The 15,539-nt window shown below is 41.1% G+C and overlaps 2 protein-coding genes across 3 annotated transcripts; both read left to right on the forward strand.

The window, feature by feature from the left end:
- Positions 1-644: 644 nt before the first annotated feature.
- LOC129867255 (ras-related protein Rab-11B-like) lies at positions 645-5,340 on the forward strand. The gene is made up of 8 exons (XM_055940541.1): positions 645-897; positions 1,164-1,343; positions 1,517-1,632; positions 2,007-2,616; positions 3,365-3,560; positions 3,700-3,893; positions 4,011-4,091; positions 4,238-5,340. Exons 4-8 carry the CDS (start codon positions 2,577-2,579, stop codon positions 4,378-4,380), a joined length of 654 nt encoding a protein of 217 aa, XP_055796516.1. The 5' UTR covers positions 645-897; positions 1,164-1,343; positions 1,517-1,632; positions 2,007-2,576; the 3' UTR covers positions 4,381-5,340.
- A 1,519-nt stretch (positions 5,341-6,859) lies between these two features.
- LOC129867258 (E3 ubiquitin-protein ligase MARCHF2-like) lies at positions 6,860-15,112 on the forward strand. Of its 2 annotated transcripts, none has more exons than XM_055940546.1 (5): positions 6,860-7,260; positions 8,099-8,368; positions 8,684-8,888; positions 9,423-9,632; positions 9,755-15,112. In XM_055940546.1, exons 2-5 carry the CDS (start codon positions 8,193-8,195, stop codon positions 9,911-9,913), a joined length of 750 nt encoding a protein of 249 aa, XP_055796521.1. In that variant the 5' UTR covers positions 6,860-7,260; positions 8,099-8,192; the 3' UTR covers positions 9,914-15,112. The 2 variants fall into 2 exon arrangements, with proteins under 2 accessions (XP_055796521.1, XP_055796522.1); XM_055940547.1 differs by having other exon boundaries at positions 6,862-7,260; positions 8,684-8,879.
- Positions 15,113-15,539: the final 427 nt, after the last annotated feature.

Below are 15,539 nucleotides of genomic sequence, written 5' to 3' on the forward strand. Positions count from 1 at the left end.
GGAAGCTTCAACAGAAACTGAACAGAGCTACAAAGAAATTGTCTTCAACAGAGCAGGAGCTGCACAGCCAGTGAGTGAATAATGTTGAAGATTATATCAGATGTTTCCCTTTCACTGTATAATCCTGATTTCATATTGGCTTTGTTAGTTGTTGCCTTGAACACTCAATTGCTGGAGGAGCAGTCAAAGGCAAACAAGGAGCTTGAGAGAGCCGTTAGATATGAGAAAGAGCTGCAAGACACTATCAAGGATCTCAGGTTTACATAAGCACACACACACTTTCCTTTATTGATACAAATAAAAACAGATTAAAACAATGAAGTGACCCTAGCCAATGATTTTTTTAAAAAGTACATTTATTTAACTAGGCAAGTCAGTTAACAGATTCTTATTTTCAAGGACGGCTTAGGAACAGTGGGTTAACTGCATTGTTCAGGGGCAGAACAACAGCTCTTTGTCAGCTCGGGGATTCAATCTCGCAACCTTTCGGTTACAAGTCCAACGCTCCAACGACTAGGCTACCTGCCGCCACTGATTGTACATGATATAACTCCCTTATATCCCCTCTCTCTCGAATCTGACAGAAAGAAGCTGAGAACCCAAATTGGGGAGAGGGAGTTTGCCCTGAATAGCCTGAGCATGCGTCAGAAGGACCTGGCGGATGTACAGCACCACCTAAAGGCAGACCTTCTGAGGTGCAGACTGGTCTGTGGCCTGGAGAAGGGACCGCAGCACTTCACCCCCCACATGGGTGGCCTGAAGGAGGGGTTCTTCAACCTGAGAACCAACCTGCACTTCGTCCTGGAGAAGGAGGCTGGGAGAGATGACCAGAGGAGGCAAGACTGGATGCAGGTGTTAGACAAGAGCAAGGAATGGGAGAAAAAGGCAGAAAAACTGGTGAGACTCATCCTTTTGTTTTATTGTAAATCATGTACAATTGATGACCAGTACACATTGGTATATTTTGTTCACGGCACTTTTACTCAGACTAAAAATGATCAATGTTCAATGTATTGCTACTAGTCTTGTTACGCTCCCTTAGTTGCAGTAGACCGTTCTCGTAAAGAAGCACAGCTGAGGTTTCACAAAACACAAGCAACAGAGCATTTATGCATCATTATTACAATATGACTGAGTTGTTGGCTTTATTTTCTTTTCTGCAGGTGGACAGTTTAGATTCTCTGCAGAGTCACCAGCTGCTGGAAGAAGAAGGGGGATGAGAGGGACCAATATAGATCAGTAGCATGGAGAAGTGGAGCATCACCCTCCCCTCATTCCCCTTCTGCTGTGACGATGCCTCAGAGGAACCTCTCTACGAGACCTGCTTCTCCATATCACAATGGGTAATCTAATCAGCATCTTGGCATAGATTTCAAAATTTTGCCCAGATCTTTTATTTTCATGCTCCCCTAAGTATACTGGGAGAGTGGATGGAAGGTTCTGGGGTTTTATGCTTTTACATTTTTGAGCGCCATTACAGTCCTGTATGTATTGTTTTGTGTTCTTTTATTCACAGGCAATATGTAGGCCGGGAGAAAAAGATTGGACCTAGCGCCCATTGTGGGTTGAAGGATTCTGAAGGCATGCAGCATTTACTAACAGTCCAAAAAAGACTGAAGAACCTCCAGTCAGGTAAAAAGCAATCATGTAAAGCTATCACAAAGAAAATAGTATGTAGATGTCCATTGACCATCTTTATAGAAAGGCCCTGAAAAACAATGGAACTTTTTAATAGGACAACATTTCACCAAATTATAAAAGAGACCATTGAGTTAAAAATAGTAATATTTTACTAATTGTATGGCATCATATCCTGTTGTTGTTTTGCTTTCTGCCTTTGACACAATCAAAGCTTAGAGCCTTCATTATGACAGAAGTAGGCCAATGTTTCCCCTTTCTTGTTCTGTTTTTTTGTTCAACCAAATTATTTGATTAATAATGTTAGACTAGCTATGCACTGAACTCTTCACTAAATTGTAAGTTATGAATTTGTTTTTTTCTCTTAGCTGAATTCCAGAGGAATATCAAGGGTTTACTTCGGACGTCATAGCAACAGCAGCTAAAATATTTGGGACCACTGAATTACTGTACAACTGAGGGAAATCCCAGTACCTGACAATATGAGAATTGTTAAAATAATCAGAATGATTTCATGGCAAATAAATAATTGATTCTAGTCCATTTTTGTTAGTTTGTATTTTCAATAATAAGCTCTCCTTCATAAACCATCAAATGCATGTATGGACAGAAATACAAGGTGGAAAAGATTATTGCTCAATCCACATTTTTTAGAATGTAGACTTCATAAATACCTATGGTGGGAAGCTATCAGTTTTCCTCTGATCACGGCCCTACCTATGGCCATTGGTCAATATTAAATGGAGAAGGATATTACTTGTCAAAGTATCTATCAATTAACAGAGATACACCTCTAATTGGTCAAAGCAGTTGTCCCTCAGCTCATATGCATATTCCCTTTGGAGGCTGTTTTACTGCCGGTCGGAGCAGTGGTTGAGACGGATTTAGGAGGCTATCTTTTGTAGTAAAGTACTTTCATAAAGTGGGAAATCTTCAAAATGGGAACCCGAGACGACGAATACGACTATCTTTTCAAAGGTAAGACGCGCCCCACATGTGTTGTAGTAGTCAAAGTTTACATGTACGTGTTTTCGCAGTAACGTTAGTTGAAGTTGAAAGGAGAGGAAGTCTCCCCAGCTAGCTAACGTTCACGTTAGCCAAACTAGCTTGCTGATAGCCAACTAGGTAACCTGTTAGCTATCAAATAAGCGGTTATCTGCGGCCTAATAGGTAGCTTGCTAAACGTCTCATCATCACCCTTTACTAGCTAGCTACACTCAGGCAGTGTGAAGAAAAAGTCACTAAGCTAACTACTTTCAAACGTGTTGTAGATTGTTAGTGTTATTATCATGGAGTTGATAACAAATGGCTAACTAATTAACTAGCTAGCTAATGTAATGTCTGACAATCAGCTGGGATGGTGTTAGCCAAAGCCACTGCTGGCACTGTGCTAACTAGGCTATCCATTACCACCAGCTAACCAAAGATTGCAGACAGTTTCTTGTGCAATGTTAGCTTGGTCACCACTTGTCTGACATGAATAACAATTATGACTGACGACTTATCTCTGTCTTAGATATAAAATGTTTTGTCATACAAATAACTTTGCCTAAGTATCAGCACCAATCATCAGACAAGCTACCAGGAGAAACATGCTCAGTAGTTTTGGGCTTCATTTAGAAATTGTTGAATCTAAACAAATGTATCCTGTACTAGTCACTGCTGAACCCTCATCTTTTCCACTGTGAGATGGCAGTGCTTATGTTTTTTTGTATTTTGTTGCCAGTGGTGCTGATCGGAGACTCTGGTGTGGGGAAGAGTAACCTGCTGTCCCGTTTCACACGGAATGAGTTCAACCTGGAGAGCAAAAGCACCATTGGTGTGGAGTTTGCCACCCGCAGCATTCAGGTGGATGGCAAGACGATAAAGGCCCAGATCTGGGATACAGCTGGACAGGAGCGTTACAGAGCCATCACTTCAGCGTGAGTGGAGGAGGGTGCTCGTCTTCCTGTGACCTGCCCTTTACGGAACCAACGTATTTGGATAGTGTTGAAACCATCCTGAAAATATGCTTCTGTCTGAATCACACAACCTTTGACCTGCTTGCTCTGTCCCAATCAGGTACTACCGGGGGGCAGTGGGGGCTCTCCTAGTGTATGACATCGCCAAGCATCTCACCTATGAAAATGTGGAGCGCTGGCTGAAGGAGCTCCGGGATCACGCAGATAACAACATCGTTATCATGCTGGTGGGCAACAAGAGTGACCTGCGCCACCTCAGGGCAGTGCCCACAGACGAGGCTTGTGCTTTTGCAGGTAAACAACAACCACTGCAACAATACCACTGGAGGAGACAGCTCACTCTGGGGATAGAGATGGTTAAAAAGCCACCCATGTTTGTCTCAACTCAATATTTTAATTTTTATCCCTCAGAGAAGAATACCCTATCATTTATTGAAACATCAGCTTTGGATTCCACTAATGTGGAAGAGGCATTCAAGAACATCCTCACAGGTAAGCGACAGGCGCCACTATACAAGACTATTTACATTAGTTTGTTTTAAGTGAAATTGTGTGATTTCTAACGCATGAATGCAGTGGGTGCTGTATTAGGTAAATATTTAATGAGTAACGTAAACTTCCTTCTTTTTTTTGCACAGAAATCCACCGAATCGTATCACAAAAGCAGATAGCTGACAGATCAGCACATCACGAGTCTCCAGGCAACAATGTTGTGGACATCAGTGTCCCCCCCACCACCGATGGGCAAAAAAACAAATTACCGTGCTGTCAAAGCCTGTGACCCTCAATACCACCGTCCCACCTCCACTCCTCACTCTCTTCATCTCTGCTTTTCTCCTGGGTGTTGTGATGTTGCTGTCTCTTCCTCCATGTGTTTTAGAAGTCTCCTAGAAACTCTGACTTTCTAGATAACATTCCTTTTTCACTTTTCTCATGTTTGTCTGTATGCTATCCTCTAACCTCGACTTGTCTTTTACCAAGTGATAGGATTTTTTGGGGGGGCTATTTTGAATTCAGGCTCTGATCATGTGACCCAATCCTGTCGAAGGAATGGTGAGGGATCAGATTGTCCTGAGCTTCTGGGTCATATCTAGATAAGGTACAGCTTGTGTCAATTGATATAAAATGCTAAATATTTCAACCTTTGATCTAAACCTTTTCTTAACACCTTAACCCAATTTTCCTAACCTGCTATGTTAATTCTCCTAACCTCTTATGAAAAGTACATTTTGACAAGCTGTATCCCTTTTAGATAAAACAAGCTTTTGGTTGTTGTCCTCAGAGTCCCTGTCTTGAGTGTGGCATGAAAGGAGCAAGAACAGGGATGTAGGTAGTGACAAAGTATGGCTGATCTGATGCATTTCAAAAAATGTTGCATTTTAATTTGTTAAGCCTGTGGTTCACAGATACACCAAAGTGTGGCTGAAATCAATTTCAATCTGAAATAGTCTAAACTTGCAGAGAGGCACATTGGTCAAGATTTGGTTTTACCAATTGTTTCATGTGCCCTGTTTCACTGTTAGCTGCAGCCACTGTGTTCTTTCTGTCATTAGATTATACTATGACCTGATCCAGTAGTAGGACTACAATTGAAAGCAAAAGTGAATATGAAGGTTGTCCTGCTGATCACTTCAATGGAACTCGCCATGTGAACTAATTCTGAATGACTCTAACATTTTTAAATCCCAACACTTAGCTTGGTTTGTTTGGGCGGGGGGTTCTAATAAAACACTGCAATATCTAGGGTGGAGGATGCTCTCATTGCTTCTCTCTAGTCAAACCATGAAGGTGTCAAATTGAGTTGACAGTGGAATTTATGAAAAGGTTGCCTGTGTATGGTTGGCTATAATGCCTTATCTCCCCTTTCTAGTAGAATTGCCTTTTTGGAGTGTGGTTACATATGTAATTTTATGTCACATCCAACTTTTAAATCAAACAAATCGGTTCATCTGCCTTTTCATCAAGGAACACTGAAATGGAAATAAACCAAATTCATGTCGGCAGACATTTTCTTTGAACAAAAATAACTCTCTCAAGTCTTGTAATTAAGTGCTGAAAATGTCCTGCATAATTTCTAGTGCTGTATGTATAGCATACCATTGAATGCTTGATACAGAAATACATGTTTACATATCTCCTACCAGTAGGAGGACCAATATAATCTCAAATGCACGGATGCCAAAAAAAATAATGCACTGAAATGTAATGGTAGCCTTATGCAACATAGACTTGGTTGAATACTTTGAAGACTTTACTTATACTGTATATGCTCACCAGAAAAGTGTTCATTAGATATTGTGCAACTTTGATAAAATGTCAATGTGAAATTTTATTTTTGTACGATATGCCTGATTAGCTTTATAGTAAATCATTTCAGTTAATCATTCCAAATAGTTTTTTCCATGATTTATGCACGTGAATGTTACCACACATTCAACTACTCTAATACAAGCAAGACATACTGAATTCCAGCAGGTCTTTTAAAGGTGTTAGTTTTATTAAATCCACTATGTAAATATAGCTACGTCGCTTTTTGTTCGTGGTGAATTCAACGTGGGTTGGCCTACATTGTCATACAAAATATGTGCTTGCTTCTGGTGTTAATGTATATTTGACAAAATAAAGGTCCCTTCCATACGGAACAAAAAAAACTGTACATCAATCTGTTTTATTTCACATACAAATGGGTGAGATTTTTCTATATTTTACATTTTGTAGCCTATCAATCGGGAGCAGAAAACAAGCCAAATTGGCGAGCAAGGTAACTAAGGGTGCGTTCGTAAATTCGCTCTGGCTATCTACGCCGATTTCAGAGCACTCGTCTCCGTGCCAGAGCGCTGAATAACTGATGAATTTACGCACGCTCAACACCAGTTTAATTTTTATTTTATGTTTTACCTTTAACTAGGCAGAATATGGCCGGTGTCAGTAAACGTAGGCAAAAAAAGCGTAATTAAATGGTTGCCAATAGCAGTTACAGTCACCAACGCTCTAGATCACATGAAAACACCCTAACCAACTCTGCTAGGGGGAGTACAATTGTCAGAGTGAGGTGTTCTTTCATGTGTCTTGAAGTAGCTTGCAAGCTAGCCAACGTTAGCCAGTTAGCTTGGGTGCTTGACTGCTGATGAGACCAGGACGCTCGGATCAACCCTACTCCTCCGCCTGAGCGTCCAGTGCGAGTTCTGAATTTCCGAACGGACAATCTAAAAAACGCTCTGAACGCCCAGAGCGCTCACTGGCACTCCAACGTTTATTTACAAACGCACCCTGTATGTTGAGCGGAAACGCCGTCGGTGGAGGGTTTCCACTAGTTACCACAGCCTTAAAGTCAAAATTGGCTATATTTTCAAAATTCAGAACTAAAATATGCTTAAATTAAGGTTAGAATTAGGCATACATTTAGCAGTGTGGTTAAGGTTAGGTTTAAAATCTGATTTTAAGAAAATAAATGGTAGAATAGGAGAATAGGCGGGGTTTATGACTTTGTGGCTGTGTGACGACCGTGAGGAGGCTACCAAAGAAAATGCTATTGTTGTCGTCTGTCAGATAGACGATAACTGGCATAGATACTAAGCTAGCTGAAATTAATTATCAATGAGTATTTTATATATTGACAACGCCACATATTACATGTTAAAATGAAAAAAGGAGGAATGCTGTGAGTAATACATTTTTTTCTATCGTCTCGGTCGGCTGGCTAACATAAATAGCTAACTGGCTAGCTAACATGATAAAGCTAGCCGACTAACGTTACAAGGCATTAGCTTAAATCAACGATACTGATGTGAACACATGCAATCATAATCGTAATTTTCCATGTAGCAAGCAGTATGGTATCTAGTGTGGTCTATATTGCGTTAGCAAGCTACTGTAGCAAGTTAAACAGCTGGTTGACCAAATTATCCAGATGTGTCCTGTCGGGGGGCTGTGTCTGTATTTGAGTGTTGTCGGGATTCGACACCAAGCATTATGTACCTAGCTCGGTTTGCTTGTAGTAACCACTAATTAATCTATCAAATCAGGATTATTTTTCCTGGTATTTACAAAAAAAAATTGATTGTTATTTGTTAGACTTGAATAGTCCAACTCCTCATTTAGAGTAAGACAACGGTGTCTTGTATTTTGATTGTCCAATAAAAATGCAATGGTCTTCGAGCTTTTAATGTTGGCTTTGATATCAACAGTATAAATTGAAATGGTTAAAAAATATATAATTTGGTCAAAGTTCTTCAAATTTTCTGTATTGACTGACCTTCGTGTCGTAAAGTAATGATGGACTGTCGTTTCTCTTTGCTTACTTGAGCTGTTCTTACCATAATACGGACTTGTTATTTTACCAAATAGGGCCATCTTGTGTATACCACCCCTATCTTGTCACAACACAATAAATTCCAGAAATGAACTTTTAAGAAGGCACACCTGTTATTTGAAATCCATTCCAGGTGACTACCTCATGAAGCTGGTTGAGGTCCTAACTCCATCTTATCGCTCTTCAGCCGTTGGGCCTAACTGCTCTGACCTGAGGGAGCTGAGTCTGCTCACCCCATAATCCCTTTGATCCCTGACTCTTGACCCCTGGACGGTGTAACCATGACGACGGGGGATTGTTGCCACCTCCCGGGCTCCCTGTGTGACTGCACTGGCAACGCTGGCCTGTCCAAAAGCGTGGAGGAGTCGGATAACTGCAGAGCGCAGTATGTCACCCAGGTCACAGCCAAAGATGGGCGGCTGCTCTCCACCGTCATCAAACCTTTGAGCACACAGAGGTACTATGACTGAAAACTCCTGAACACATTCTTACTTTCAGAGTTAAGCATTTATGAGATATTCAGGGTTTTCCAACAGGCTTTTATAGTAGTAATCCTAGTCATATCTGCAACTCGTGAAAGTGTATGCGAGTATGTGTTAGTGTGGGTGTTCCCGGAAAGATAATGTCTCACTCACAGTTGTCCTCGACATGTATGAGAATTAGCTTAGCTGTTAAAACTGTGACATGTTAGCCCAAGTGGCATCCGGCAAGCTGTAGTAAGTAAACCCAGTCAGAGTACTCTGTTCAGGACCTCTCTTCCTGTTTCCTCCAGCGATGGGCCAATCTGCCGGATCTGCCATGAGGGGGCCAACGGCGAAGGGCTTCTGTCCCCCTGCAACTGCACAGGGACTCTGGGCACGGTGCACAAGAGCTGCCTGGAGAAGTGGCTCTCCTCCTCCAACACCAGCTACTGTGAGCTGTGCCACACAGAGTTCACCATTGAGCGCAGACCCAAGCCCCTCACAGAGGTAACAAAGGTCAATGCCTTTAGCTTGTCTGTTCTCCTCTGCCTGCCTCTCTGTGTGTGGTTATGCTTATGTTGAGCATGATTAACTTGAGCATAATTCACTTTTTTTTCTCTTTCTGCTTGCGTAGATTCCTCAATGCAAAAATTGTGTTTGTAGGCAGCTGCAATACTTATGTGTTGAAATAGAATTTCTGGCCTTGCTCATGGGTCACCAACATGCAGATCTGTTGACTTAGTTGTGTATTACTCATGCATATTACATCCTGAATATGTCAACAGAAATGTAGTTTGGGAGGGTTAGAGATTTTTTGTTCTTTTTTTGTTATATGCCATCATGTGTTTATGTAATGAATGATGAAGAAACCCAGGAAGTTTAACCATTGATCTACTAATGGGTATCTCAATAAACCAAACCCTGAAGAAGAAGAAAAGCAGAGTCCTCCAGTGTCCCCTGTTTTGGCTATAGTGCATGTGCATACTCAGTGCTCATGTAGGCTCAGTACATGTTTCTCTTTCTTCTCTGTCCTCGCTTCTCTTTCCACAGTGGCTGCGGGACCCGGGCCCTCGTAACGAGAAGCGCACATTGTTCTGTGACATGGTGTGCTTCCTATTAATCACTCCCCTGGCAGCCATCTCTGGCTGGCTGTGTCTGAGGGGAGCCCAAGATCACCTGCACTTCAACAGCAGACTGGAGGCCTTAGGCCTCATCGCCCTCACCATCGCCCTTTTCACAATCTACGTCCTCTGGACTCTGGTAAGTAGGCACAGATCTAGGATCAGCTGCCCTCCCCAAATCCTAACCTTAACTTTGTTTATAGCTTGGATAAACACCAATATTCTCTAGTCTATCCTCTTCTCTACCCTTCTCTCCTGCAGGTATCATTCCGCTACCACTGTCAGCTCTACTCTGAGTGGAGACGAACCCATCAGAAAGTACGCCTCCTCCTTCCAGACGCAAAGGGGCGGCATTCTAACCAGCATTCCTTGCTCTCCACCAAGCTGCTGAAAAAGACGGCAGACGAGACTATAGTATGAGGTCAAAGGTGGGAAGATTTGAAGTTGGTGTTCTTCGGGTGCTGGAGGTTCTCAATGAAAAAGCACGTCTCCAACCAGAGCCCAAGCTCTTTTTCTATTTAAATCCTTTTTACCTATGTGTGTCATCATCGTCAGCACTTCTTTTTTATTTTTGTCGTCTGAATCTCTGATTGTGTTTTTTTGTGATCTGGTAAAGAAACCAGTATGTTAGAGACCAGTGATTACCTTGCAGTATGGTGTTTCTGAAGGTTTGGAAAAGGGCAGTTGATTGGATGGGTCTCCGCTGTGCCCTGCAAAGGGACGACCTAGGATTCATTGGACATATGCTCAGTGGAGATGGCTGCTGAAGCTTTAAGACCAAACCCTCTAGTGTTTAAGTGGACAATTCCCACTTTCTCCTCCCTAATTTCCTTCACAGCGTCTCTAAAAGTGTAGCATGGATCGTTGACGCTGATCTACGGCGATCCATCCAGCGGTTGGTTCCCTAGCCACTGAGTGTAGAAGTAAGAAGCTTAAAGCTTTGATTCCTGTTTACCAGCCACAGGCTATTAGACTGGGGGGGATTATAGATGCTTTTGACATTGCTACGCAAGCCAGTTGACTCCCTTCAATTCAGCTCCATCTGTTTTCCCCCTTGGTGTGAGCAGGAATTTTGTTCATAAAGATGGAGATTGTGCAATAAAACACTGGACACGGTTTCCTCTCACAGTACGTGATGAGACTGCTACCAACATGCACAGTTTTGCATGCATGTACTGTTACTTTTTTATTTTTGGTATTGTTTTTTGGGGGGGGGGGGGGTTACTGTGGAGGATTGTACGAGAGGTTGGTTGAGCTCCCATTCATCTGGTGTTACTAGTTAGTATGTTGAACTGGGTTTTCCCCCTAGAGTATAGAGGTCTCTCATACTATTAGAACCAAATAGAGTGAGCTGATCTAGGTAGGTAGGTAGGTCTACACGCCACTGATGAGAGAGAAAAAAACTTTACGTAAATGTATATTCTACCAACATGAAGTTAAAAACTTTTTGTGGTTGACGGAAAGTAAGTCTTACCTTTCCAGGACAATGTTAGAGTAGCGCAGGTCAAGATCACTCTTCAATAGCTAGTACATTGCTCTCCTACGACGATAGACCAATGAAATGCTTTTAAATATTATGTGTTTTTTTGTGTAGTCATAACATTTGCTAGTAATCACATGCAGCAAGAGCGTAGATTGGTTAATTGATGTTACTTCATGTTTTGTAGCAGTTGTATTCCCTTTCTGATATGCAGGCGACCAGACTGACGTCTAGTCTCAGACGTCTACAGATGTCAACTGTACCTTGACAGTAGAACCCAGTGTGTGGAGCAAGACCAGTGTAGGCATTGTTCTCACCCATCTACCACAGCTTTAAAATGCACGAGTTGACCTCTGGACAAGAGAGATATGCAAAAACACAGATTTATAGGGCTGGCCATGTTACTATCATCTGTTTGGATCTTTTCATGAATATACAGTTGAAGTCGGAAGTTTACATACACTTAGGTCGGAGTCATTAAAACTCATTTTTCAACCCCTCCACAAATTTCTTGTTAACAAACTATAGTTTTGGCAAGTCATTTAAGACATCTACTTTGTGCATGACACAAGGAATTTTTCAAACTATTGTTTACAGACAGATTTTTTTTACATATAATTCACTGTATCACAATTCTAGTGGTTCAGAAGTATACATACACTAAGTTGACTGTGCCTTTAAACAGCTAGGAAAATTCCAGAAAATGATGTCATGGCTTTAGAAGCTTCTGACAGGCTAGTTGACATCATTTGAGTCACCCACTGGTACACACAGTGGATGTATTTCAAAGCCTACCTTCAAACTCAGTGCCTCTTTACTTGGGAAAATCAAAATAAATCAGCCAAGACCTCAGAAAAGAAATTGTAGACCTCCACAAGTCTGGTTCACCCTTGGGAACAATTTCCAAACGCCTGAAGGTACCACGTTCAACAATAGTACAACACCATGGGACCACGCAGCCGTCATTCCGCTCAGGAAAAAGACGCGTTCTGTCTCCTAGAGATGAACGTACTTTGGTGCAAAAAGTGCAAATCAATCCCAGAACAACAGCAAATGACTTTGTGAAGATGCTGGAGGAAACAGGTAAAAAAGTATCTATGTCCACAGTAAAACAAGTCCTATATTGACATAACCTGAAAGGCCACTCAGCAAGGAAGAAGTCACTGCTCCAAAACCGCCATAAAAAAGCCAGACTACGGTTTGCAACTGCACATGGGGACAAAGATCATACTTTTTGGAGAAATGTCCTTTGGTCTGATTAAACAAAAATAGAACTGTTTGGTCATAATGACCATTGTTATGTTTGGAGGAAAAGGGGGGAAGCTTGCAAGCCGAAGAACACCATCTCAACCTTGAAGCACGGGGGTGGTAGCATCAAGTTGTGGGGGTTCTTTGCTGCAGGAGGGACTGGTGCACTTCACAAAATACATGGCATCATGAGGCAGGAAAATTATGTGGATATATTGAAGCAACATCTCAAGACATCAGTCAGGAAGTTATAGCTTGGTCGCAAATGGGTTTTCCAAATGGACAATGACCACAAGCATACTTCCAAAGTTGTGGCAAAATGACTTAAGGACAACAAAGTCAAGGTATTGGAGTGGCCATCACAAAGCCCTGACCTCAATCCTTTAGAAAATTTGTGGGCAGAACTGAAAAAGCATGTGCTAGCAAGGAGGCCTACAAACCTGACTCAGTTACACCAGCTCTGTCAGGAGGAATGGGCCAAAATTCACCCAACTTATTGTTGGAAGCTTGTGGAAGGCTACCTGAAACGTTTGACCCAAGTTAAACAATTTAAAGGCAATGTTACCAAATACTAAATGAGTGTATGTAAACTTCTGACACACTGGGAATGTGATGAAAGAAATAAAAGCTTAAATAAATAATTCTCTCTACTATTATTCTGACATTTCACATTCTTAAAATAAAGTGGTGACCCTAACTGACCTAAGACAGGGTATTTTTACTATAATTAAATGTCAGGAATTTTGAAAAACTGAGTTTAAATGTATTTGGCTAAGGAGTATGTAAACTTCCGACTTCAACTGTGTATGGGTGTTTGGTTTGAGTTCCTCTTTGTTCAGTTTTGTATATTTTACTTTCTTCATTGTACACTGTATGGTCGCTTCAGAACCCCCTTTGTTTTAGCCAAGCTTAATTTTTGCATATTTGTTTATATATATATTGTTAATCATAATGTCGTCCATGGTTGAACGTAAAAGTATTGACCCTGAATGTTAACAGGCCTGAATAGAAGAGAGACTGAATGCAAATAGCCTCAGTAGAAAGCTCAAATTATGGTCCACAGAAGCCAAAAACCTAGGCCTAGATTTGACGCTCACTTATTTCTATGATACTAGTATTTGTTATAATCCCTTCATGGCAATCATACTCATTTACATTTAAGTCATTTAGCAGACGCTCTTATCCAGAGCGACTTACAAATTGGAAAGTTCATACATATTCATCCTGGTCCCCCCGTGGGGAATGAACCCACAACCCTGGCGTTGCAAGCGCCATGCTCTACCAACTGAGCCACACGGGACCAACTGAGCCATACTCCTGTGTTTTGCTTATTTTGTAGGTGCAGGTTCAACTCTTCCAGTACCTGTAGGCTTCGTGCATTGAGGGTTTAACACCTGAAGGGCTTTGCAGTGGGACAGCTAAGCTGTGTAAGTGTTATGCAGCTGTGAGAATCCTGGTTATGAGAGTGACTTTCTGGAATCAGTTTCAACCTGAAAAATTGTTATCTCCAGTCACAGTAAACGAAATAGGAAAGTCATCCTCTCAACTTGAACAGCATAGACAGACAGTCAGCCTAGTTCAGTGGTGTCCTGTTGGGAGACCCCTTTAAAAAAAAATAAAGTACCCTCCTCTTTTTTGTTGTTGTAAAGTGTTTATTTGACCTCTAAAGGAATCCTCTTGTCTGGAAAATATATTTGTTGTTAAATAATACTAGAGCTTAGTAGGAGGTTATTTTCCTGTATGTCAATGTGTGTTGTGGAGTGGAACAGCTTTCAGGATCTTTCAGCATGGAGAGAGTTCTTATCTGCATTGTCAGTGATGGGCCACTGCCCTATCACATGCTGTCTCTGATTGGTGCTTTTTGCCTCTACCTGACATGTTGGGAGCTATGGAGACTTTGCAATGTAGGGTGTAGTTACAGCAGTGTGCAATTTGATAACTTTACAATGCAATTCTTACCTATAACCTTAACAATAGATAATGAAATCAGAAATATAATGTAGAAGCTAGTGCATATGAAGGATCATAGCAGTTTGCTCACTTGTGCAGTCTGAGAGGGCCACGATAGGATGTTTTATTTTGCTATGTGAGTCTGTGAGTTGCCAACAATATGCAACACTGCTCCCTTTGAAGGCTGCTCAGAGACATACTTGCCACATTACTCCAGCTTTTATATAACCGTTAACTCAAACAGGTCATTTTCTCCAAAGATGCATTGATTCTTGTTTTATATATCAAATGACACTTTCACAAAACTATCATGGAAATCAATACAGTTTGGTTGTTTCTATAGTCTTCTAACACCGACTTTGAAAGGGATTTTGAAAGCATTACTGATATAGTACAATTTTCCAATATCTGGTGTTTGGGTATTGCTCCTCAAATTTTCTTTTTAGTTTGAAGACGCAACAAAGATTCCTTGGCATTCTCATGCTTGTATGTAGAAGGAGCAACATACCAGATTTGTAGACTTGTTTTTGTTTGATAATGTTTTAATCTCTTGTTAATTCTGCCACTGTTTTTAACATAATGATGTGTATCAGTTGTAATTTATGTTCAATTATTCATTAAGCACAGGGTTTTTATCACTCTTAGAGATGGAATCCGCAGAAACTGAGGAGCGTCGCACAGCATGGTAAAACAAATGATGCTCTTCTATCGCAGGTGCAATGATGTCTGTTGGGGGGAAAACAGTGTTCGTTTTTTGTTGTTGTAATATCGCAAACGGACGTGGCAGTTCCACCATTAAGGATTCCAGCTTTAACTATGATGTTTATGTTGTGCAGTGGGAAAAGAAAGATGTCTAAACCCAAAATATGTTGGTGCTTGCAATCAGCCAAGAAACTGCAAAGCAAATAAAAAATGGAAGCTACAGTATGGATAAACATCAATCACTCCTTTTGTTTTCATAATGATGCGGACTTGCATGTACTACACTGGCCCCATATTGAATGTTCTTTCAGACTTTACGGTTATCTGTATCACTTAACACGTTCGGTCAAAAATATACTTTTTTACAAAATGTTGCTTGGCCTTAATAGTAGTTTTCAGTCACTCACCTTTCAACAAGAGGGGAGTGAACCCATCAACACAAGGTAATTTATTAAATGTCAGAATGTCTCATGTTAACTTACTGGTTACATTCTCAACTTATAAAACCCATCATCTCCATCTAAGATTAGGCTTGTTTCTAAATCCACTTAAAATAGACCACCAAAGATGAGAGGGTCCTGCCATGCGATAATTATTTCCCACCACTGGCCTATATTTCTCTCTTGGCTACACCGAACTAAACAACTAATGGGAGGGGGGACATAT

This window comes from Salvelinus fontinalis, chromosome 12 (assembly GCF_029448725.1).
Source record: "Salvelinus fontinalis isolate EN_2023a chromosome 12, ASM2944872v1, whole genome shotgun sequence".
Classification (NCBI taxonomy): domain Eukaryota; kingdom Metazoa; phylum Chordata; class Actinopteri; order Salmoniformes; family Salmonidae; genus Salvelinus; species Salvelinus fontinalis.